General features: G+C 37.1%; 1 protein-coding gene and 1 pseudogene across 1 annotated transcript; both read left to right on the forward strand.

The window, feature by feature from the left end:
* Positions 1-271: 271 nt before the first annotated feature.
* Positions 272-2,041, forward strand: LOC111880769 (riboflavin biosynthesis protein PYRR, chloroplastic-like; annotated as a pseudogene).
* A 19,711-nt stretch (positions 2,042-21,752) lies between these two features.
* Positions 21,753-22,987, forward strand: LOC111880713 (putative F-box/LRR-repeat protein 23). The gene is made up of 2 exons (XM_023877133.3): positions 21,753-22,148; positions 22,313-22,987. Exons 1-2 carry the CDS (start codon positions 21,817-21,819, stop codon positions 22,824-22,826), a joined length of 846 nt encoding a protein of 281 aa, XP_023732901.1. The 5' UTR covers positions 21,753-21,816; the 3' UTR covers positions 22,827-22,987.
* Positions 22,988-26,699: the final 3,712 nt, after the last annotated feature.

A 26,699-nucleotide genomic window follows, 5' to 3' on the forward strand; every position in this document is an offset into this window, starting at 1 on the left:
AAAATATAAGAATCAATATACAGAAAACATACTTGTATTAAGATTACATAGGAGATATAATCAGGAAATTGCACAGATTGAGGCCTGCTATGCAGTGTCCTAAGACAGAAATTTCCCTGGTGGGGATCTGTCAAGAGGATACAACAATCAATCCAAGAACTAATCTTGAATATGACGAAATTCCTATGTTCCCTTCATCATCTTTTAGAAGAACGAATTTGAAAGAGAATTTTGTGGTGTGAAAATGATTTCTGTAACCCCTCACAGATGAATGAAACAGGTATTTATAGGTATTAGTTATGACAGTTGGAAACTGTCAAAACCGAAAATTACTGTCAAAACCTGTCATTCAGTAATTACGAATTTAATAAAAATAAAGAATAAAAATTAATTTCGTAATTAAAAATTATTTAATTAATCAGGAAGACCCCAAGAGCCCCAAGGCCCAAGGCCCATCTTTTGACCATTAAATATTCTCTTGATATTAGCCCATTTTGAGTCCAATTAGGCTAATCCACCACCACAACCCAAGCCCAATATGCTTAACCCATTACTTGACCCATTTGATTAAATGAGTAGGACTAGACATATAAGGTGGGAGAAGGTTTTCTCTTCCACCAATGTGGGATAAGTCCCACATTGTAATTTTGTAGTCAAAGTTCCAACAAGTATTACTTCAAATTGACATGCATTTGAGGCTTAATAATCCTTAGGCAGGAATCACCAGAGTTGTAATCGGGATTAGGCATCCATTGCGACATCTACGGGAAAAGTTGTTCAGGCATTGAGAAGTGAAGGATTGCAGGTTGATGTTCTTGGGGACGATTTAAGAAGTGTCTTGATGGAGGTATCATATTATTCTGTAACTATTCTCTCTGAACTTAACTTTGTTTCTGCCATGGTTATATGGCATGCTATGGATGCTCTTTTCCTTCTAATGTGTTGCATTTTTGTAGGATGCTCTAAAATCATGTCTTCTTGTTAATGCCCCTTTGCAGGTTTATGTTCTTGGGGAGGATTTAAGAAGTGTCTTGATGGAGGTATCATATTATTATGTAATTATTCTCTCTGAACTTAACTCTGTTTCTTCCATGGTTATATGGCATGCTATGGATGCTCTTTTCCTTCTAATGTGTTGCATTTTTGTAGGATACTATGAAATCATGTCTTCTTGTCAATGCCCCTTTGCTATATAGATCAGCTTCTCGAGTCCCATTCTCTGTTCTCAAGTATGCAATGACCCTTGATGGTGAGTATTAACTTATTCAAAAAATGCTGCATTTGCACCATTTGATCCTCATTTTCTGATAGGAAAAATTGCTGCTAGCAGCGGACATGCATCACGGATAAGCAGCAAAAAATCAAGATCACGAGTTTTTGTGTTACGTGGTAGAAGCGATGCAGTCATTATTGGTGGAAATATTGTACGCAAAGATAGTATGAAACTTTATTGTTAGCCACTTATAATTTCTGCAGATTCTTGAAGTACCCTTGTCATTTTCTTACTACATTTTTAAATATAGATCTACGTTTAACTCCAAGACATGGTGGTGGGCATTTACCTATGCGAATCGTTATGTCCCAAACTCTTGATTTTCCCGAGGTTGCAAATCTTTTGGATGTTAGAGAAGTGCCCACCACAGTTGTCACTCAGAGAGGTGCAAGAAGAAGCTTCCAGAAACTTCTTGCTTCTAAAGGTGTTGAGGTGGTGGAATTTGACATCTTGAACCCTAAAGATGTTGTGGACTATCTTTATGATCGTGGGTATCTTTCAATCTTGTGGGAATGTGGAGGGACATTATCGGCATCAGCTATTTCCTCTGGTGTCATACACAACGTTTATGAATTATAATTTTGGTTATCTTTCATTTTTGTTTGAAAGTAGAATGCTATAATTGGGTATATGGTTTGTTAAATGCAGGTGCATGCTTTTGTTGCTCCTAAGATAATTGGGGAACTTAGGATGGCTGAAATGATACAGGATTTGGAACTAATTGATGCTTCTTATGAGCAGGTGAAGAGCCTTTGGCACAAAAGTTGATGATGACTGATGAGGGAGGTTTGAAAATACTCTTCTATAAGGGAAAGGAAAGTGAAGAGGAAGCAATGAAAAAACAAACATTAAAAAAGAGAAGGAATGTTCATTTGAATTTGCATTTCTTAGATGTAAGTTAATTTATATAATTTAGTTTTAAGTTATCATACAACTTTATTTACAATAATTGTATTGTACAAAGAAGGAATGTTCATTTGACATATTATTGCAATGAATTAGCTTTATTGTTTATGGTATTTTATTTTGTATTGTGAGACTTTTAATTTTTTATTTAATTTGAAAATTAGTAAATCTATCAAAAATATATAATTTTAAAAACATTTAAAATTATCTCACGCAAAAATGTGTGTAGTCTTCCTTTATGACAGGGGCTTCCTTGATACACATTGCGTGTCGTAAACATGCGCGTCGTAAGGTTACGGCATGCAAATGCGTGTCGTCTTCCTTTATGGCACGTCCTTCCTCAATACGCATTACGTGTCATAACTGTACGTCGTAAATTCATGTCATAAATGCGCGTCGTAAATAGACGACACGCAAAAGCGTTTCGTCTCTCGTTATGACAGGGCCTTCCTTGACACGCAATTGCGCGTCGTCTGAGCGTTTTACGACATGCATTGCACGTCGTAAAAGGCTGTTTTTCTAGTAGTTTGGGAATGTGGAAATGCTTCCACAGGTAGAAGTTATTCATTAAGTCTGTGTAAGATTAGAAAACTTAATGCAAGAAGGATGTTCAAAGGAATGTACTTTGAATTTGAAACTTCGTTTCCAAGGAATTGCTCTCCATTGGAATACTTTGTAAATGTCTGTTGCCAAGTCTTTGTGACTTTTGTGCATAGTAATTACAAGAGGATCAATGCATATAAGTTTAGATTCTAACAGATTCCAGTAAATGCCAAAGAATCTTGTATTCTTACATCTGCGATAAGGATTTGGGATTGTGAAATGAGCATCATTGGAATCATGCTCAATTGTTCTATTTCACAAAGTAAGGATCATAGACAAATATAGTGTACATACTTGGAGTATGGCATAATTATTGTTTGGACAAACATAGTGTGCATGCTTGGAGCATGGCATGACTATTGTTTCAGTTCAAGTATTAAATTGATTATTCAAAACATTATAAAATGAATAATGTGTAATCAATATGGTGATAAATAAAAGGTGTTTTATTTATATTCATAAGTTCTGAGACCATATTGGATTCAATTATTCTTGTGTTTCACTTTGCATGTTTTGAGTTCCCGAATAACTAGGTTATTCAAACTCTCCACAGTCAATCATACTTTGGAAGTAGGTATGAATCAAGACTGTCATGAATTGGGCTTGTAGATGTCTAAAGTGTTTAGACATAGCAAAATTTGCTGCAACATTCATGAGTGCTCCTGGAATGAGATTCGAGTATTGGATTAAACCCATGCTCATTCGGGTATTCTTAAAACCTAGAGATATGAGTTTTTGACTATGAGTTGGTTGTACATTGATTGTACGAAAACGCATCAGTAACTTGATGTTATAAAACGTACCTTTGTGTATGATTCAACAAGTAGTCAGTACAAGCATATGAGTCGAATTTTATCCATTCCTTTTACCCTTAGAGGGATAAAAGTGATATATGTGGGCCCCTCGATGAGTTAGTGATGACAAACGTAAGTGTCACACCCCCAAACCTGAACGGCGGAAACGTTCGGGGGCGGATGACTTCATGTGGTAACGTAACAAATGAATACATAGTAAAGAAAGCAATACAACCATCATATATATAATTGAAAGTTTACATTTGTCAAAAGTTACATGTTCAAAAACCCAATTGCAATATGATGTCAAAATACGAGATTAAACTGGCGCCGCAGCATCCCTTCATCAAAAGCGAAATGAATACCTGAAATTACTGATTTCCTGGGACATACAAGAAATTTTGAAAGAGTATATCAGAATTTAAGCTGGTGAATTTCATAAGTATTTAAGTGACAATGTTTGAATGAAATGAAATGTTTTATCTTTGTTTGTTTGTGTTTAGAAAATCCTATATTTTCTACTAGTATAAAAGTAGCCTTCACTCAAGACCAATGTTTGTTTCCAAAATGCATGTAAATGTAAAATAAGCAATGAGTTTGAAAACCTTGTAAATCAATGCATTTTTAATACCCCTTGTGAGTTTTATAACCATACTATTGACTTTGAATGCCTATACACAACGTTCTTCAGGCGTTGGAATGTTATGACGTTTGTCACCCCAAACGGTGGACTGCAGCTAATAGTTAGGGCGCGGGTTGTCAAGCCCGTATAGATCTATACACAAACACCATGCTCCCCCTCCAAGGGATTCTGGTATATAATACAGGACTTGACATGTGTACTCGAACATACATGAAGTTAGTGTCTCACAAAACCGTGGTATAAAAACAGATCTACTTGTTAAAATGTTACGTTTGTTCTTGTATACGAAAGTAAACTTCTTGAAATATATGTTTCTAGTACATAAGAGTTGGAAATCTGTTCGTAAACTATACCTATTATAGTTTTCAAAAAGTGTGTCTTGTTTGTTTAGAAATACCTAGAAAAAGAATCACTTGTTTATGAAAGCATAGATTTTTGGTGTAGAGTCTAAGATAGAAAAGAATAATCTAAGAACAGTTTAGTTTTATACAGGCATTACAACAACTTTATATTTTAAAGGATCGAATGCTATTGTAACATATGTTATATATATATATATATATATATATATATATATATATATATATATATATATAAGTTCCTTAAAGGTTTATAAATCGCATGTGATTTGAATATATAACAATATATAAAAGAGTTTCTTTATGTAACACACGATAATACTCGTGTGTTTTACTTGTAATCCCCCCCTTGAAAGCATATAAAAGTATTTAGAATAATTAAAACGGTTGATTAAGGGGTAAACTCACTTGAAAGTTTTGGAGATAGCGAGATGGAAAACCGGGCAGAGTTTCGTCTCGGGAAACGGATTTTCCTCGGGATTCTCGGGAATCTCGGGAGTAAAATCGACCTTCGGGACTTGAGCCAAAAAGACCAGAGCTTCGGGTTTGAACGGACACGGAAAACGAGGCAAAGTTGAGAGAGGGAGAAGAGAAATGAGCCCTTTCTTTGGAAACCCTCGCATCCTATTTATAGTAAGGCTGGTCTGCCTCGGTACGCGGGGCGTACGCTCGTACGCAGCGCGTACGCGTACGTCATGTATGACCGAAGCCTCAACTGCCTCGGTTCGGATGGGACGGGTTGCTGGGTACGCGGGTCGGACGGGACGGCGGGTCGGACGGGACGGAGCTTCGGACGGGTCGGTTTCTTCGGATAGCGCGACGTGGACGATCAGAGGCCAATCCTCTCGGTTACGCGGGGCGTACAGGGGTACGCAGCGCGTACATCGGCTGAGAACGCTGACTCCCCTTCGGATAGAATCCGAATTTTGAATAAAATAAATAATTAATTTATTTAATAAACTTCAAAAATTCATATCTTCTTCATACGAACTCCGTTTTCGATGGTCTTTATATCCTCGCGTAGGTGAGACTACGCTCTACAACTTTCGTTTAGACTCCGTCGGCAAATTCTGAAATTATTTTTTTATTATTTATTAAAAACCCATCGTGTTTAAGGAATTTCTTTGAAAATTCATAACTTCTTTATCTGATGTCGGTTTTTGCCAGACTTTTTACCGCTAGAATACCATTGTCGAGACCTTCGATTCTCGTTTAGGTCATTCCGGCCAAAAGTCGCTCGATCTCCGATTCGAGTTTTTAGCTGTCTGTTGCTAAGCCGAACTTGGAAAAATCATAACTTCGCTATATGAAGTCGGATTTGGGCGTTCTTTTCACGTACGATCATGGTTCAAAGACATTTAATCATAGAAGGAAATTAAATAGAACTTATTTGTACATTTTATTATGAAAGTAAATTTTTATTATTCAGAAGTGGTTACAATACTTGACCCATTTTGGTCGTTACAAAGAGTTGAAATATCGGGTTGTCACATCATCCCCCCGTTAGAGAGAATTTCGTCCCGAAATTTAAAGTAGTGAACATGAAAGAGATGAGGGTATTTTTGTTTCATCTGATCTTCGCGTTCCCATGTGAATTCGGGTCCCCGCTTGGCGTTCCAGCGAACCTTCACGATGGGTATGCGACTTTTCTTTGTTTGTTTGACCTCTCGGTCCATGATTTCTACTGGTTCTTCCACAAAGTTGAGGCTCTCGTTGATCTCGATCTCGTCGAGTGGAATAACAAGAGTCTCGTCGGACAGGCACTTTTTCAAGTTTGAGACGTGGAAGGTTGGATGGATGTTACTAAGTTCGCGCGGTAAGTTAAGCTTGTAAGCCACATGGCCGATTCTAGCAAGAATCTCGAAAGGCCCTATGTATCTTGGATTTAGTTTCCCACGCTTTCCAAATCGTATTAAACCCTTCCATGGTGAGACCTTTAATAAGACGTGGTCTCCTACCTGGAATTCCAAAGGTTTCCTCCTTTGGTCAGCGTAGCTTTTCTGTCGGTCTCTTGAGGCTTTCAATCGTTCACGAATCTGAACGATCTTCTCTGTTGTTTCCCGTATGATCTCCGGACCTGTGAGAGTGCTTTCAGGAACTCTTCCTCTAGCTAACTGGGTATCGCCAACTTCAGTCCAGCACAGAGGGGATCTGCACTTTCGACCATAGAGGGCTTCAAACGGAGCAGCCTTTATGCTTGAATGATAACTATTGTTGTATGAAAATTCGACAAGGGGTAAATGAATATTCCATGCCTTTCCAAAGTCAATCACGCAGGCTCTCAGCATGTCTTCTAAAGTTTGTATTGTTCTCTCACTTTGTCCGTCTGTCTGTGGGTGGTAGGCTGTACTCATGTCTAGCCTAGTTCCCAGGGAACTTTGTAGTGACTGCCAGAATCTTGAAGTGAATCTACTATCTCGATCGGAGATAATGGACATCGGAACACCATGCAGTCGCACTACTTCCCTTAAGTAAGTTCTTGTAAGCTTCTCCATTTTGTCAGTCTCCTTGATGGGTAGGAAATGTGCGGATTTGGTCAATCTGTCGACAATGGCCCATATGGTATCGAGTCCACTTGTCGTCTTGGGTAACTTGGTTATGAAGTCCATAGTAATCCGCTCCCATTTCCATTCCGGTATCTCTGGTTGTTGTAGTAGTCCTGACGGTTTCTGATACTCGACCTTAACCTTAGCGCAAGTAAGACATTTACTCACGAAGGTAGCAATTTCTGCTTTCATGTTAGGCCACCAGTACATTTTCTTAAGATCTAGATACATTTTATCTGAACCCGGGTGAACGGAATATCTTGAGTTGTGAGCCTCGGTCATGACTACGTTTCTGAAACCACCATGATTTGGGGTCCAGATTCGGTCCATGAGATAGTAGGCTCCGCCACCCTTGACTTCTAAATTCTTCTCCATTCCTCGCAGGGATTCACCCGCCACATTTTCAGGTTGCAAAGCTTCCATTTGTGCTTCCTTAATTTGTGTGGATAAGTGGGAATGGATAGTCATGGTCAGAGATTTGACCCTCCAACCAGTGTATTCCTTTCGACTGAGGGTGTCGGCTATTACGTTGGCCTTGCCAGGATGATAACGAATTTCGCATTCGTAGTCATTCAGTAACTCAACCCATCGTCGTTGTCGCATGTTGAGTTCCTTCTGATCGAAAATGTGTTGAAGGCTCTTGTGATCGGTGAATATAGTACTCTTTGTTCCGTATAAGTAGTGCCTCCAGATCTTCAGAGCAAATACCACTGCTCCTAACTCGAGGTCGTGTGTCGTATAGTTCACTTCGTGTGTCTTAAGCTGTCGGGAGGCATAAGCGATAACCTTCCCTCTCTGCATAAGAACACAACCAAGTCCTTGATTTGAAGCATCGCAATACACTACGAAGTCTTCTATCCCTTCGGGGAGGGATAGTATCGGTGCGGTGCACAAGGCCTACTTTAGTGTCTGGAATGCCTTCTCTTGTTTCGCTTCCCAGTCAAAGGCCACACCTTTCTGGGTTAATGAAGTAAGAGGTTTCGCAATGCTCGAAAAGTTCTTTATGAATCTGCGATAGTAGCCAGCTAGACCTAGAAATTGACGAATTTCTGTAGGTGTCTTTGGTGCCGACCAGTTCTCAATAGCCTTAATTTTGGAGGGGTCCACGTGTATACCTTTCTCGCTAACAACGTGACCTAAAAATTCGACTCTTCGAATCCAAAATTCGCATTTAGAGAACTTCGCATAGAGTTTCTCCGTTCGTAGTGTTTCTAGGACTTTTCGTAGGTGTTGACTATGCTCTTCCTCACTTCGAGAGTAGATAAGTATATCATCGATAAAGACGATGACGAACTGATCCAAGTAAGGGCGGCATACCCTATTCATTAGGTCCATAAATACTGCTGGTGCATTGGTTAATCCGAACGGCATCACCACGAATTCATAGTGTCCATAACGAGTTCGGAAAGCTGTCTTTGGAATGTCCCCCTCTAGAACTCGTAATTGGTGATATCCGGATCGCAGGTCTATTTTGGAGAAGTAGTTCGCCCCTTGAAGTTGATCGAATAGGTCGTCAATACGGGGTAGAGGATAGCGGTTCTTGACAGTAAGTTTGTTCAGCTCTCTGTAGTCGATGCACATACGGAACGATCCGTCTTTCTTCTTTACAAATAAGACCGGTGCTCCCCAAGGTGAGAAACTTGGTCTTATGAATCCTTTGTGAAGGAGTTCATTAAGTTGACTGGAAAGTTCCTACATCTCTGCTGGTGCAAGACGATAAGGTGACTTTGCTACTGGGGTAGCTCCTGGAATTAAGTTGATTCTGAACTCGACTTGGCGTTGCGGTGGTAATCCTGGTAGTTCTTCTGGAAAGATATCGGGAAAGTCGCGTACTACCGAGATGCTCTTGATGTCCTTCAGTTCTTGACTTGTATCGACGATGTGTGCTAGGAATGCTCGACAATCCTTCCGCAAGCACTTTCGAGCTTGGATGCACGAAATGATGCGAAGGTTTGCACTAGATTTGTCGCCGTAGATAACTAATGTTTCGTTGTTAGGGAGGTTAAGACGGACTGCTTTCTCAAAGCACGTGATGTCGGCGCGAAGAAGACTCAACCAATCCATGCCGACTATGACGTCAAAACTTTTAATTTGAACCGGCATGAGATTGATTGGGAAAGAATGGCCGTCTAATGTTAACGTACAGCCCATGTATATGCAATTTGTGTTTTCGGTTTTTCCATTGGCCATCTCTACAGAGAATGAATTTTCTAACTTGCTAGGTTTAGGTTTAAGTAAATGAATAAAGTTTTGACTCACGAAGCTTCTCTCCGCTCCACTATCGAATAATATGCATGCGTATGAATTATCGAGAAGGAACGTACCAGCAACTATAGTTGGGTCAGCTACAGCTTCGTCGTGGCCTATTGCCAAAACTCATCCCACACCTCCGGTGCCTGCTGCCTTAGGACAGTTTCTCTTGTAGTGGCCCACCTCGCCACAACCGTAGCAAGCCTGCCCTACACCCGCACCGGGAACTTGAGTGATCGGCTTTGCGGGTTCCTTGCAGAAACGGGTTGTGTGTCCTTTCCTGCTGCAGTTGGCGCACTGCATATCTCGACAAGGTCCATGGTGGTGGTAATTGCATTTGGTGCATTTTGGAAGGTTGCCTATATAGGGCTTTGTTGGGTAGGTATTTGTAGGGGTTGTAGCAGGTACAATGGCAGCATTTACTGACACCAGTTGTTTCTTTGTGGATTCTTGGGAAGACCCACCCTTCCCATTAATCCACGCTCTCTTCCTGCCATTGTTGTTATTGTTGTTGTTGTTGTTGTAGTTGTTGTTGTTGTTGTTGTTGTTGTAGTTGTTGTTGTTGTTGTTGTTTCTTTTCTGTGGTGCTGGTGCAGAAGTGGTTGAGTTCTGATGACTTCCATAGTCGATCAGAGATTGTGCCAGTTCCTTAGCACTTTCAAAGGTGTCAGGTTTAGAAGCTAACACGCTTGATCGCATTTGGGGCGTCAGTCCCCAGATGTACCTTTCTATCTTCTTGCTCTCGGGAGCAATCATATCTGGACAAAGGATTGCCAGTTCGCAGAATCTGTTGGTATAAGTAGCGATGTCGGTACCCACCATTCCGAGAGTCCATAGCTCGTGTTCAAGCTTTTGAATTTCTCCCCGTGGGCAGTATTCTCTCATCATCATGGCCTTCAAGCTCTCCCAGCTTATGGAGTTTGCCACGATTAGGGTAAGTACTTTAACGTGGCCATTCCACCAAGTTAAAGCTTTATCGAGAAGGGTGAAAGTTGCAAATTTGACCTTGTTGTGCTCGGGGCAGGAGCAGATTTCAAAGACTGCCTCCGTCCTTTCAATCCACTGCCTCAGGGCCATCACACCACCAGTACCATAAAACATCCGGGGCTTGGCATTAGTGAAGTCCTTATAGGTGCATTCTCGAGGTGGTCCATGACTCTCGCCATGGTTGGATGGGTGTGTGCCAGATCCCGAGCCATTAGCACTTGAGTTATTGATCTGTGACATGGCAGCTGCCACCGCTGCGGTGACTGCTGCTTGAAACATTACAACATCAAATTGGGGTGGTGGAGGTGGTGGTATAGGTGCTTCCTCACCGTTGTTTCGCCTTGGATTCCTACGCGGAGGCATCCTTCAACTATAGATTGAAAAGACAAGGATAAGAACTTCATAGAATGGAAAATGTATGTGTCTCATGAACTAAATCGCTATAGTTCAACAACAGATGATAGTATGAGTCTTAAAATAGAAGGATGAAAGTTATTTGTAAGACTGAAGGTATGAAACAAGTATTTGGGTTCACAAAGACCATTCAAGGTTCGACGAAATACTCAACATAGTAGTAATAGTGCCACTTATATTAATATAAAAGTGGTTACAACGCTCATGAAAATTTGACCCCTATAAGGGTCTCCGATTACAAAGTTCGAGAAATTTAAAGACTTTTAGCCGAGGTCCTAAGCTATAACAAAATTTGAGTCCTTGACAAGCACTACTTGCGTCGAAGGTTGCGCTTGGAGCTTGACTCCGTATCTGATTGCTTTGACTCCATTAGACGCCTATCGAAAGCGGCTTGTTGTTCCCTTAGTTCGGCGAGGGCTACAATCATTTGCGCTTGAAACACTTCGGTTTGGAATTGAGCATTGTCTTGCATCTTGTCCAGCCTACGGATGTCAGAAGTGTGAACCTACACTTCTACGTTGATATCCCGGAGTCGACTAGCTTGTACTCCAGACTGATAGGACTGATTGGCTAACTTACCCACCATTACCGGGAGTGCTCGATCAGCCGAACCTCCGCCGCGGACACCATAGAAGTCCCGGCACATGCCGTAGGGAGGGCGTAGGTTTTGTTGTTGGCTCCAATGGTGGAGGTGACTTCCCCAGACGGGAGTCGGTCCTTGAAAGTTCCTTACGAAGGCGGGAGGTTGAATGGGTGGTGGATCGATAACTTCCGGCTCTGAGTCGGTACCGGAGTCATCACCCACTTCTATGGGTTCCTCGTCCTCTTCGGGATCATCTTCGATCCATCCTCCGTTGCCTTGGTTGGGAAAGTAGGGGTCGCCAGGGTGGTGAAATCCAGCCATTTGACTGTACGAGAAATAGGGTTATAAGAATTGAATAAAGTCGGAACATGCAAAACATGTAAGTTAAACTAGTTTAGATAGCAAATACTCCTATAGTATTCAATTTCTTGTGTTTGATTCTTGTAATGGTTTGGTAAGTTTTGACTTGTTGCTTACTACGATCATTCCTCGATATACGTTGGTCCAATCTTGGGCAAATATAGTTGATCATGCTATATTTGTCCAAAATCTGATTACATATATCGAGTCTCAATCGTAGTGTCAACTTGTCTAAATACTTGTATAGTTGTATAACATGAAAATAGTTTGTGGTATGCATGTAATTGTACTTAAATGAACTATCAATTTAAGTCGAACGAAATGTTGTTTAAGTGTAAAAAGAAAATTTGTTTTGTCAGAGAGTATTAGTCCCTTAAGCATTTATAGTTTGTATATCTTATGGGGTTCGATATACTTAGTTCACTATAAACATTGCTCTGATACCAATCTGTCACACCCCCAAACCTGAACGACGGAAACGTTCGGGGGCGGATGACTTCATGTGGTAACGTAACAAATGAATACATAGTAAAGAAAGCAATACAACCATCATATATATAATTGAAAGTTTACATTTGTCAAAAGTTACATGTTCAAAAACCCAATTACAATATGATGTCAAAATACGAGATTAAACTGGCGCCGCAGCATCCCTTCATCAAAAGCGAAATGAATACCTGAAATTACTGATTTCCTGGGACATACAAGAAATTTTGAAAGAGTAGATCAGCATTTAAGCTGGTGAATTTCATAAGTATTTAAGTGACAATGTTTGAATGAAATGAAATGTTTTATCTTTGTTTGTTTGTGTTTAGAAAATCCTATATTTTCTACTAGTATAAAAGTAGCCTTCACTCAAGACCAATGTTTGTTTCCAAAATGTATGTAAATGTAAAATAACCAATGAGTTTGAAAACCTTGTAAATCAATGCATTTTTAATACCCCTTGTGAGTTTTATAACCATACTATTGACTTTGAATGCCTATACACAACGTTCTTCAGGCGTTGGAATGTTATGACGTTTGTCACCCCAAACGGTGGACTGCAGCTAACAGTCAGGGCGCGGGTTGTCAAGCCTGTATAGATCTATACACAAACACCATGCTCCCCCTCCAAGGGATTCTGGTATATAATACAGGACTTGAAATGTGTACTCGAACGTACATGAAGTTAGTGTCTCACAAAACCATGGTATAAAAACAGATCTACTTGTTAAAATGTTACGTTTGTTCTTGTATACGAAAGTAAACTTCTTGAAATATATGTTTCTAGTACATAAGAGTTGGAAATCTGTTCGTAAACTATACCTATTATAGTTTTCAAAAAGTGTGTCTTGTTTGTTTAGAAATACCTAGAAAAAGAATCACTTGTTTATGTAAGCATAGATTTTTGGTGTAGAGTCTAAGTTAGAAAAGAATAATCTAAGAACAGATTAGTTTTATACAGGCATTACAACAACTTTATATTTTAAAAGATCGAATGCTATTGTAACATATGTTATATATATATATATATATATATATATATATATATATATATATATATATATATATATATATATATATATATATATATAAGTTCCTTAAAGGTTTATAAATCGCATGTTATTTGAATATATAACAATATATAAAAGAGTTTCTTTATGTAACACACGATAATACTCGTGTGTTTTACTTGTAATCCCCCCCCCCCCCTTGAAAGCATATAAAAGTATTTAGAATAATTAAAACGGTTGATTAAGGGGTATGAAACTCACTTGAAAGTTTTGGAGATAGCGAGATGGAAAACCGGGCAGAGTTTCGTCTCGGGAAACGGATTTTCCTCGGGATTCTCGGGAATCTCGGGAGTAAAATCGACCTTCGGGACTTGAGCCAAAAAGACCAGAGCTTCAGGTTTGAACGGACACGGAAAACGAGGCAAAGTTGAGAGAGGGAGAAGAGAAATGAGCCCTTTCTTTGGAAACCCTCGCATCCTATTTATAGTAAGGCTGGTCTGCCTCGGTACGCGGGGCGTACGCTCGTACGCAGCGCGTACGCGTACATCATGCATGACCGAAGCCTCGACTGCCTCGGTTCGGATGGGACGGGTTGCTGGGTACGCGGGTCGGACGGGACGGCGGGTCGGATGGGATGGCGGGTCGGACGGGTCGGGGCTTCGGACGGGTCGGTTTCTTCGGATAGCGCGACGTGGACGATCAGAGGCCAATCCTCTCGGTTACGCGGGGCGTACAGGGGTACGCAGCGCGTACATCGGCTGAGAACGCTGACTCCCCTTCGGATAGAATCCGAATTTTGAATAAAATAAATAATTAATTTATTTAATAAACTTCAAAAATTCATATCTTCTTCATACGAACTCCGTTTTCGATGGTCTTTATATCCTCGCGTAGGTGAGACTACGCTCTACAACTTTCGTTTAGACTCCGTCGGCAAATTCTGAAATTATATTTTTATTATTTATTAAAAACCCATCGTGTTTAAGGAATTTCTTTGAAAATTCATAACTTCTTTATCTGATGTCGGTTTTTGCCAGACTTTTTACCGCTGGAATACCATTGTCGAGACCTTCGATTCTCGTTTAGGTCATTCCGGCCAAAAGTCGCTCGATCTCCGATTCGAGTTTTTAGCTGTCTGTTGCTAAGCCGAACTTGGAAAAATCATAACTTCGCTATATGAAGTCGGATTTGGGCGTTCTTTTCACGTACGATCATGGTTCAAAGACATTTAATCATAGAAGGAAATTAAATAGAACTTATTTGTACATTTTATTATGAAAGTAAATTTTTATTATTCAGAAGTGGTTACAATACTTGACCCATTTTGGTCGTTACAAAGAGTTGAAATATCAGGTTGTCACAGTAAGTGCTTGGCCGAGCCTGTACTGATTTGAATTTGTTCAATTAGTCGGTCGTCATGAATCGGAAATCGGGAAACAACAAATGGACAGAGAGAATGATTATAATCCATGTCTCAGTCCATATGATATCTAGAATGGAAGAATATATGATCCCTTATCTAATGTACAAGTCATTGACTAGGCCAGAGTTCGACAACGGCTTTTAAGAGCTACGATTGCTAGTCGGGTTTTGGAGTCATACTAGAAACAATAGTTTTAGACTTATCCAAGTGGGAGACTGTTGGATTAGATGTCTAAGTGCATAACTAATAATCATATGTACTTGACCCAAGAGTAGCATGGTCTATTTGGGTTGCATATCATCAGGACAATTTGTTAGGATAGACTCTTGAGAGAAGGTTATATATGATTTATTAATATATTATAAGTTCTAATATATTAACATGAAATCATATGTTTTAATTAGTATTGATCAAGAATTAATTTAGTGATCAAAGGAGACTAATTAAATCTATGGGGACTAATTATGGTAATTAGTTATGTTTATATGTGTTGGGCTTATGATCCATGTTGGACCAAGTTTATGTATGAATACATAAAGAGTTGGGCAACATGAACCATGTATCATAACACCCATGGGTATGGATTTGGGTTATACCCATGACCCTTGGAATACTACATATAAATATGTTCATTCATAGCCAAAATGAGAGACTTGTTCTTGGATTTCATATACATGGTTTTTGGTGTATGAAGATTCTCTCTCAAATGTCTACCTTTGTTCATGATGTGTTTTGACTTCATTTCAGGCTTCCAAACTATTGGGGCTAAGTTCCTAAGGCCAAATACATCAAGACTTCAAGCTGCATAAAAGGTATGTTACCCTAACTAGTATCTTAATTATATGGTTTATGTCAAATGCATGTTAGTTATAGATTTAATGCCTTGGAACCCATTTGCATGTATAATTAGTGAAAACATAGATCCAATGTATTTAGGGTTGTATATGCACCATAGGATGTTGTAGTATACAAAACCCATTAGAACTTTTGTAGCATCTCGCTCGTGAGCTTTGTAAGAAGCGCTTTCTTTGGGAGTAGCAGTGTTGACATTAACCTCTTTCAGTGAACATACTCCTATTCCTCATAGCGGGTGACCATGCGGATGTTGCGGATCCAGTCGTTGAAATTGGACCCATCAAATATCACCCTCCTACACAAGTTCATGAGTGATAATGAGTTGGAAGGGGTCGAGCCAGAAGCGTTGTTGTTGTTCGAAGAAGACATCTGAAATAGAAAGGGAACAAAGTTTAGATTAGATAAGACTCCCCAATTAAACACCCAAATGAGAAATTATGGCTAGGACCTAACACAATTATTCACAATTTAGAAGAGGGATGCCGTAATCTAAATCGCAAATAATTTGAAGGTAAGTGCATGACGATTCAATAATTTCCACCATGAAAAACAAAAAATAGTTTTAAGTTTTAAATCAAGTGAAACAACTAGATTCTTTTGAGATTCATTGAACGTTTCAATGACATGTTTAAATCTCGATATGTCATTCAAGTTTGTGGCTGAGATACCGAGGATCACAAACAAGGTGTGAATAAGCATGAAAATGTACTTGGTACTCTCGATGTTACAAATCAACTAATCAATGTGCTGGTTAGCCACACATGCACCACTGATCTATGATAAACATCAAGCTACCCTTTGCCACCTTTGCTAGTCCCAAATTAATTTTTCGGTTAACCACATACGCTCTACTAACGACTTGGCAAGTTACAAATTGTAATTTCATGGAATAGCATCATTTCACATTGTGCCTAAAGTAACTAAGATTGGGAATTTATAAAAGCATTTAGTTACTTTATATATTCATTATAATTATTAATGAGGAATTAGTTGCCCTATCCTACCCGTTCGGCTAACGACCCTCTACTAATCAAGGAAGAGTTGGGTGAGAGTGGACACCCATTAAACTGCCATTTTATAGGCAACAACCTCATACCTCCCTTATAGCTCGACTTTGTAAATGATGCCTACTAATGGTAAGACTAGCTTTATCTTATACATATATATAATCATTATTCTTATAATATCATAATAGTATAAGGGTTGAATTTTAAACTTGTAAAATTCTAGGGTTCAGAATTTAAATGTTTTAAAATTAAACTTTTAATCAAAATATTTAAATTCTAAAACTTGAGGGCAAGTTTTGAAACTTTTCAAAGCTTTCTAGATCAAATTACAAATAATTTAATTAAACAATTAGTTAGTGATTATCTAAAGTTGACCTAATTAAATTTCATGGCAAGATAATACAATCAAATAATTCAAATAATAAAGTTATCATATAAGGCAATAATCATCTAATTGATTGATAATTATCTTCTATTTTGATAAGGATAATCATACCAATTTAATATAAATCGGATTTTATTAATAAAAAAACATTTTCGGTAATTATCCTAATCCAAAATAGGCCAAAATCTTAAAAGATATGCTCTCTGACACTCCGACTTGCCGAGTCACTATCTGGACTCGTCGAGTTCATCTGACTCGTTGAGTTCATCAGGTGACTCGACGAGTTCATCTGACAGAGGGCAAAATTTTTGAGTTTTCAAGCTATAAATGATCAAACAAGGCATCAAATACAATAGAAAACATCATAGGATCTAATACCACTGATGGGTTTTGAGCATTACATCAATCGGGTGCACATTCAAACCCTAAATCTTTGGATCTAGGTTTCTCTATTTGTACATGAAAATCATCGAAAGCTTGTAAACCCTAATTCTAGCATACAAAAATCAATAATCATAACTATACGAAGGTTAGGAAATTACCTTTCGATTGTAGCTTGAAGATCTTAAGCTTTGAGAACTTAGCACCTCAAATGTGATGCCAATAATGAATCACAAACACCAAATCAAGTTGGATGATCTTGGAGAGAGGGGAAGGAGGCTCAAAATCGGCTCTATGATCTCTAGGGTTCAAGTGGTCATCGAAATTATAAAGCCTAGGGTCCTTTATATAGGTGAGCTGCTAGGGTTTCAGTCAAATCCCTAATTGGATTGCTTAAGCCTTAAGCAGTCTCCAGGATCCTTCCAGAAGCGAGGCTTGGACGAATTCAACGCGGGCTTCCCCCTTGATTTCGTCCATCCCTTTCTAAGGGATCCACAACCCAAAATCCAATTCTCTTATAATTGCAATTCCAGTCCCCTAGGTTCAATTACTATCTTTTGATCACAAAATTAATTCTTAATGAATTCCTGACCAATATCAATTAACCAATATGATTTCTATTTTAATATATTATTCATATAATACATTAATAAACCATAATAACCACTTTCTCCATTATTCATCCAGTCAAGTTGTTCTGGTGAAGGCAACCCAAAAGGACCATGCTACAATCGGGTCAAGTACATACTAAATATAGTTATGGGCTTAGACACCTAATCCAACAATTTATACTTAAAATCACCGAGTTAATATTTCTTAGGTCCTATTATAATGTGGTTCACGGTAAATTGATTGTCTACAGATTTACACCTAATTTTCGGGATGTCACAATTAATTTAGGCTTCGGGCTAGAATTCGTGTTTGTTTAGTTGTTCTTTTATCACTAAGTGTGAGGGTTAATATAAAACTAGGACCAAAGGTTAACAATTACAGGATAATGTAGGACGACGATAAGACTTTAGCATCTATATTACATAGGTTAAGACTCTTAGATCAATGGTAGCAACAAAATTTGAAGGACCATGGATCTGTTATGATCAATAAATACCAAATAAGGGTAGTGAATAGGTTACTTCAGGTTAGTGGGATAATATTTGTGAGTCTTCAAGACCACCAAGGGGTTAATCATGAGTCTTCAGGCCTAGTAAGAATGACAATATTAGTGGTTTCGCATCACAATCCCAACAGTTGGATTGTATCACATCGTGTAGTGAGCATATGTAGGAACGAATTGCCCAAGTGATAGTTAAAATACAGGTAATGTAGTTAGATCCTTAAGAAAAGGCTATTGGTAACCCAATGTTCATTATAACCTAGTAGGACGGAAGCGGTAGGAGGAGTCCGTCATCAATATTAAAATATTGGTTCCAAACTTTTCGAACTAGTAAACCCGTCGTAGTAGCCTTGGTTAAATTTCAGGTTGTTAGAACACCTGAAATAGAAAGATGGACTACTTGTAAACTAGGATCGTGTTTGTTTTAAGGGTATACTATAGAAAGGTGTCTCTTGGACACATATTCAAATAGTATACCCAAATCCTTTTAAAGGGGAATGTTCCGAAAGGTGGATTCTGGTAGGACATTGTAGATAAAATTCCCTAGTTATTCGCTTTATAACGATCCGACAATGCTCCTAGTCAGAGGAACAAATCTTCATTTTACATATGGAGGCAATCACCAATCGTAAAATATAATTTCTTGAAGTCCAAAACGACGAGTTCTCGGTGTAGGAAAGCTTCATGAGGAGTCCAAGGATACATTTAAAGAAAAACTTAGTTTTGCGACTTAATAAGCATAGAAGAGCAGAATCGATAGAGAAAAGTTAGCTAGGTGACTGGTTAACCTCGACTACCCAAGTAAGATAGTGTGATGCCACTATCTTAAGGTGCGCTAGGAGTAGGATTTCGAGGACGAAATCTTTATAAGTGGGGGAGAGCTGTAACACCCTGTTTTCACCTTGCAATATAAAAGACTGGTTACGTTAAATAGACTTTTTAATATAGCATTATTTAGGATAAATAATCTTGAAAAAAGTCCTATTAGTCATGAAATCAAGAGTGTACATATAAAGAATGCCTAAATCTGATGCCGTACAAGGAAGTTATGATTTCTAGAAGTTTCAACGCAATAGGGTATGTCACAGAAACCAAAATAGAAATCAGTCGTTTGTTAGCCGAACCAATCTAAAAGAGAATTGAAGATCTCGTTGACATGATTACGTCGATATAAAGACGGTCGAGAACGGATATCGTGTGAGAGAGTTACGATTTTTATATGGACTTTAACAATCTAAGCCTATAAAAATATAACTTTAAAAATAAATTGAGAATTAGCCCACAGATTCTAAATAAAAGTTGCAGACCTTATTGATAGCTACATGTGTATATAAAAAACGTCAAAAACGGAGCTCGTATGAAGGAAATATGAACTTTTGAATATCTGCCAAAATCCCACGCGTAGGCGCGCGTGCCGACAAGGTGCACAACATGTCTTTGACACACTACCAGCTTACCAACATGTGTCACCACTCAGACAACGCTACGTTAGGACCCCAACCAAGTGTGCGGAACGCACCCGACCATGTGCGCGGCGCCCCTCCTAAATTCGCATATAAATATCTGCTTTTCAGCCCCTTATTCCTCGCACCAAATTTCACATTCTCTCTGATTCCTTGGGTCCGATTTTTGGAGTTTTCAGGAGTTTACAAATTTTCATGTTTAGTGAAACTCCGGAGCATCTGAGGGCTCGGGAATTAGAAGCTCTTGGGTTGAAGTTTTGCCAACGTAAATCCCGGTTTCGGATTTACACTAGAAACTCTCTGTAAGTTAGGCTACACTTATTATGCTTTAAGTGTCACTTATATTTATATTCATAGTCATTGTTATGAATATATAAATAAGATTTGTCAGTAATTCTAGTTATAATGTTAATGGATCTACTTACGAGGGAGGTGTCTAGAGTGGTCATGTTGGCTTGGTTGTTGGATTTAGGAAAAATTGTATGCCGAAATGGTCCTGCCTCCCAACTGTCCTGCTTAACTATCCTTATTTGATACAACTCTCAGTATTCATTAGGATTAGTGAAAGATCTAGCATTCATTATCATATTGTCAGAGGGATTAATAAGTTGTAGTATTATAGATTAGTACTCGTTAGGCACGTTACCCGTCAATTAGATCACCCAAATAGTTGTCAATCGTCTGAGTAATTGTCTAAGTGAGTCTTCTCACTATATTGTATACTCTAGTGATAAGTATCCTTTGTATGTTAGGATATAGTTACCCTGTAGTATACACTTCGACAATTAGACCTCTTTAAGTTAGTTGCATGTTATGTGGAACTTTGTGTCTGTTATATGTATGTTGATATATTGTAAAGGAGTTGAGGGTGGACCAACCTTGTGCTGACAGCTAATAGACTCTACTGGCTTTATGCTTAAGGGCAAAGTGCGGTCCAAGTATATGTTATAGGCAAAAAGGGGTGGACCAACTGTATGCTAAAGGACAAGGGGCGGACCAGCTTTATGTTGAAGGCCATTATGTGTATGCATTATATATGTATTGTGGGATATAATATTTTGGAGAACTCACTAAGCCTAGCGCTTATCCTGTTGATATTAAATCTTTTCAGGTACTCTATTAGATAATAAGAAGGGTAAAGCTTGATTGTACACATGCATTGACAACCTGTTTCTGCATATACTACCCAACTCTTTAAGTTCCCAAAATAAATTACCTCTCAAGATAACCAATTCTTCTTCTTTATATGAACTTAGTAACTCTGCTTTTTCAGACCAACACATGAACTCTTGGTTTTCTTATTAGATGAACACATGAAGTCTCTGTTGTCTTATTTGATGAATACATGAAGTCTCAGTTTTCTTACTAGATAAACACATGAACTTGGTTTTTGAACTTCTAAAAAGAATCAAACACATGATGAGCACACACATAATGAGTGACTAAATGTATACAAAAGCAAAACATAAATGACTAAATGTGTAAAAAAACAAAAAAATAAGTGATTAAATGTGTACAAAAGCCAAACATTATTGGTCGGAATACATACATTAACCGATCGTAATGATATTTTGTGAACAATCCAAACAAGTTTAATGTTAATATATATACAAAAAAAAAAAACATAAATAACTATATATATACTAACATGAAACAATACTACCATTATAAGTCATTATCCCTAAAAACACTAATATACACGTAAAAAGAGTCTTTGAACATAGACCAATCACCTTTTGCACGGCAAAAAAACATTACTAAAATAAAAGGTAATTTAGAAGAAAAAGAACTTGGACCAATTTAATTCGGGGGAACATTAAATATGTGTTTCTTAAAGGACTTTATCCGTAGAAAGCATAAAGTCTAGGGTCAATTTGTGTAATTCACTCTTCTGGGTTTTCAGTAACCTAGAGAAACTTCGCTTATCGTGAAGATAAAAACCATTCGGTAAAATTATAGTACTGCATAGTTGAAATGGAGTCGACCTCTGCCGCAGAGCCGTCGTCGGCGATGAATGAATCCCCAAATTGGCTGGAGATTCCTGACGAAGTGATGGTGAATATATTCCAAAGATTGCATACATCAGAAATACTGAATAGCGCACGGAAAGTATGTACAACTTGGCTGAAAATTTGCAAGTATCCGGCGATGTGGAAAGTCATTCATATGGTCAAACGGCATGCTACTGATTGGGGCTGGGGAAAGGCGCTGACAATGGAACTAGTCGATCTCAGCTGTGGGGAGTTGATTGATATCAGTATCGGCTGCTTCGGCTCCGACGAACTCCTTGATCACATTGTGCAACTGTAAGTTTTTCCCCTTTCCCATTGCTATCCAGTTTCATAGTCATACTGCATAAAATATAAATACGCCCCATCAATTATGAAAAAATAAATAAGTTCGTGGAATACAATTTTGGGGATAATTTATCATCTTACATAATTTGGCTTGAATTTGGACTTATGAACAGCTCAAGAAACCTGAAACGTCTTTGTCTTGTGAATTGCTTCCGTATCACGGGTGGTGCATTGAGTCTTGCAGTCGAGAGGTTACCAAAATTGGAGGAACTTCACCTTTCTAAAACCTATATCAATGCAAAAGACCTTGAAGTTATTGGACGGATTTGCCCTCAGCTCAAATCCTTCAAGATGAGCAAAGTACTGTTGAGTGAGAGCTTTGACAATCATGCCCTTGCCATCGCGGATAACATGCATGAGTTACGCCATTTGGATGTATCTGATACTAAGATGACAAATGAAGGACTTGAGTCCATTGTTAATGGATGCCCTCACCTTGAGTCCCTAGATGTTCGGATGTGTTATAACCTTGATCTTGATGGGTCTTTAGAAAAGTTATGCAAGAAAAGGATCAAAGATTTTAAGCACAGCTCTACACAAAACCGCCCGTTGTATCATCAATTTTCTGATTCAGACGATGATCAAATGTATGATGACTTTTCAGAAAGTGACTTCTTTGAAGATTGAAGACTTGTATGCGTTTTACTTTACTTTTGCTTCCGACTTTGTGTTCGTATGTTGGTATCATTTTGTTTAATGTGGGTATGTTTTTGGTACCTTTAACACTAGCTAGTTTTCGAGACCTGAATTGATAAAATCTAGAATGATTTATAATTTTATTTGCATTATTTTGTTTTCCAAAAAGGTTTACCTTCGTCTACATTTGGTGAAAACCTATGGGCGCGTTTGGTTTGCAGATACCGGTAGTATTTGATTGAATTCGAATTCAACATTTCATTTCCTGGTGTGTTTGGTTGTCAAATGGATGAAATTTTATTTCGACCAAATCATTTAGATTCTATATTTGATGGATTTAATCATTTTTAAGAGTGTGTGGAAGGAATTAAAGTCAATTCTTTTTCACTTGTTAACATACCAATGTACTTCCGTTATATGTATGTATTAATGTATAGTTGTGACTTTTTGTGCATGCAAAATACAGAAAGGTCATGCATATGCAAAATATATGTTATAAGAAATTATCTAAAATGATAGGACCTAATATATTGAGAGCATAGTTTGTGACCCCTTGGAAGTAATATTGGCAATAATCTAATTTTAGATGATAGTGAACCATGAATGTGATGGGGATTCTTTGTTTCTCTTATGATGTATGTGCATAATGCTTTCGTCATAAATGAGTTTCTTGACCAAAGATGAAGGTACTGTGATTTCTCTTAATACTTTGTTCAACATTATAGACATTTATGATTTTATATATGGACAATCCGGCATGTCTTAGTCTTACCAAACATTCTACAAACAATATGTTCAGTACTATAGTATTATTGTGGGTATGTATCTTGTGAAACATACGCTACCTAAATGAAGAAAATCTATACAATATAAAATGATATCATTAACAGTTTGAGTTTAATAGAAGTTCCAACAATAAGCATGAAAATAGTGGACCTACTTGATCTTATATGCTTCACTATAACTGTATTTATATAAAATAGGTCCAATATTTTCAAAAAAATTGTTCGAGCTTCTTCTACTTTCATAAGCTCTAATGATTTTCCTGCTATGGATTTTCTTGGCTTAGATAGTGTTTTTGGTACACAAGACACCATGAACATATTGTTTGTGAAGTATTTGGTAATACCAAGACACGACATCTTGTTAAAATTACCATGTTGTCCATATAAAACCGTAAGCGTCTATATGGTTGAGGAAGTGGAGAAACAACATAAAAGCTCCTAAGTGTGGTAGAAATATGTGGATTTGTCGTTTTGCATATTTTAGGTTCATTAAAGCGAGGTTTGCAAAGAAAAAATTCACTTTTACCCTTTTGCGTATTTCTAGTTAATTAAAGCCCTTACGTTTAACAGAAATGTTCGGTTTTACCCATTTTCTTGGTCATTAAAGCCTTTAAGTTTGGTAGAAATGTTCATTTTTCTGGGTAAGTAAACTTGCAAAAAGGGTAAAATTGAAAAAAAAAATCGTAAACCTCCTACTTTAATGAACCAAACATATCCAAAAAGGTAAATCTTTACATTTCTGCCAAATTTAACGGATTTTATGCCATTTGTCTACGAAGTATCTAGAGAACTTTTACACTACCGCATGTTAAGGAACTTATTTATAAGTTAAAGAATTATGCGCATACATCATAGGAGAGGTATAGAATCCCCATGACATTCATGTCTTGCTATTATCGAAATTACAATATTAGACTTGCCATTCTCCTCCCTAGCTATTTTTTAATAAAATAAGTAAAATTTAGAATTAAATAAAACTTGGATTTAAAGAAATGTTTATAAAAATGGAAAAGAAAATTAAGAACTACATGTATGTATATCTTTTTATGTTGGAGTTTACTTTTTATTTTTTATAAAATAGTAGGTGTGAAACATATGTACTACACAGGTTAATAAAAAAAATTAAATATCAATGTGTAAACATTTTTTAAAGTAAAATTTTAAAATACATACAAACGAAATGATGAATAATGAAGTAATTCAATTTATACTATTATAAATAAACTATTGACATATTTTAAATAATTGTGTTGAATATCAAAGTGTAAAAATTAAGCATTTTTTAAAATAAAATTTCAAAATAAATATAAACAAAATGATGAATAAGTAGGTAATTAAATCTATACTAATAAAAAACTATTGACATATTTTTAATAATTGTTCAAAATCATAAATTTCCAAAGACTTCTTTGATGCTTGAATTGCTCTAGAGTAGAAAAAACAATCTTATAAAGCTGTCAAGTTCTTAACTTGATCATTAGTAAGCAAGTCAATCGTAGTACAAATAATGTTTTGAATACTAATCTTTATACATATATACAAAAACAGTAATTGTGATTGAAAAAATTATAATTTAGTAACTACGAAATAAATAATTAATGCATATATTAAATAATGAGAAATATCATAATGCCTAGAGATTATCTCAGTTGTTGATTGTACTTGATTGTCCAGAATTGCACCTGACAAATACTCTCTTGTATTTTCCCAAACATAACAAGTTATAGACAAACTATTAAACTTTAGCTTGGTTGCACTTGAAGACCATAAATACTAACCAGAACCTGAATGACTTGCTTTCTCAATGACATCAATATATTCCCTATCATTTTCTAAAAGTCCAACATCGTAACATGTCTCTCTAAAAGTAGCACATTCATGTACCACACCGTATACAAATTAAAATAATGTATATAATTTCAAACCTTATGTTCATTGTCGACCTTCAAACCAAGTTGATTGCTACATTTATAGATCTATTCTCATACTCACCATATGCAAATAATTGTAGCCAATATTAAATTCAAACATTCAAAGCCATTTTCAAAGATGTAACATTTCCAATACCCCTACGGGGATATGATCAAACATGTAATGAACTAAAAAAATACAAATAATATACATCTGTATCATCTTCAATGCCACCCCCTTTAGCTCCATAATCCTAACATTTTTGTATAATTCTTGATCTGAAAATTTTGTTGAAAGTTGAGAATCGTGTGAGCTGTTGTGATAAATAATCAAAACATCTTTTTATATAAAGAGAGATATTGATGCAACAAAAGCTTCAACTTAATGTCATTAAACACAAGTTCATCAAGTCAACATCTCATTCACGCTTAAAAGAATAAGCATCGTTAACCCCAGAATTAAATAGCCCTTGTGAAATTTTTTAACAAAAATGGTAAATGTTTTTGTGAAGGATGTACAAATGGTCACTATTTAAAGAAATCAACAAGAATTAAAAACATAAAAATGGCCCCTATTTAAAAAAAATTAACAAAAATGGTTATTGCTTAAAAAATGCACAAATGGTCCACGTTAAAAATATTAACAAAAATGGTCCCTGCTTTTAAAAAATACATAAATTGTCCCTGTTTAAATAAATTACCAGAATGCATAAGTGTAGCCCTCGGATACAAATGAATATTCAACCTACTTATTAATATGTTGAGAAAAAAATTGAACACAAATCCATCATATTTTCATATTTGAACACAAACACATCATGAAACTTGATTCAAGCAAAATAAATTTCATATTCAAGCATTTTCCACACGAAAAAATAATCAAATTTTAAATACACAAACATATTTTAAAAAATTTTGGTCAAGAAGATCATATTTGAATGGATTTGTAGACATAAAAAATGTAGTTTCAAGAACAGATAAACATACACAATCATAAACACATTCTAATCAGATTTGGAGCATATGTATATACACCAAACTCTTTTTGAACATAAACACACACATATATGATTAGAATGTGTTGAGCTCATTCTAAGTTGCTTTAATCACATTGAAGAACAAGTATTAACAGTCTTGGAAAAACTAATTCAAAATCAAGGGAAAAGAAA

The sequence above is a fragment of the Lactuca sativa genome, chromosome 7 (assembly GCF_002870075.4).
Source record: "Lactuca sativa cultivar Salinas chromosome 7, Lsat_Salinas_v11, whole genome shotgun sequence".
Taxonomy (NCBI): Eukaryota; Viridiplantae; Streptophyta; class Magnoliopsida; order Asterales; family Asteraceae; genus Lactuca; species Lactuca sativa.

Coding starts and splice junctions, on each gene's coding strand:
- LOC111880713 (XM_023877133.3), top strand. CDS start 21,817: ATGGAGTCGACCTCTGCCGCAGAGCCGTCGTCGGCGATGAATGAATCC. Junction 22,149..22,312: donor CTTGATCACATTGTGCAACT/GTAAGTTTTTCC, acceptor ACTTATGAACAG/CTCAAGAAACCTGAAACGTC.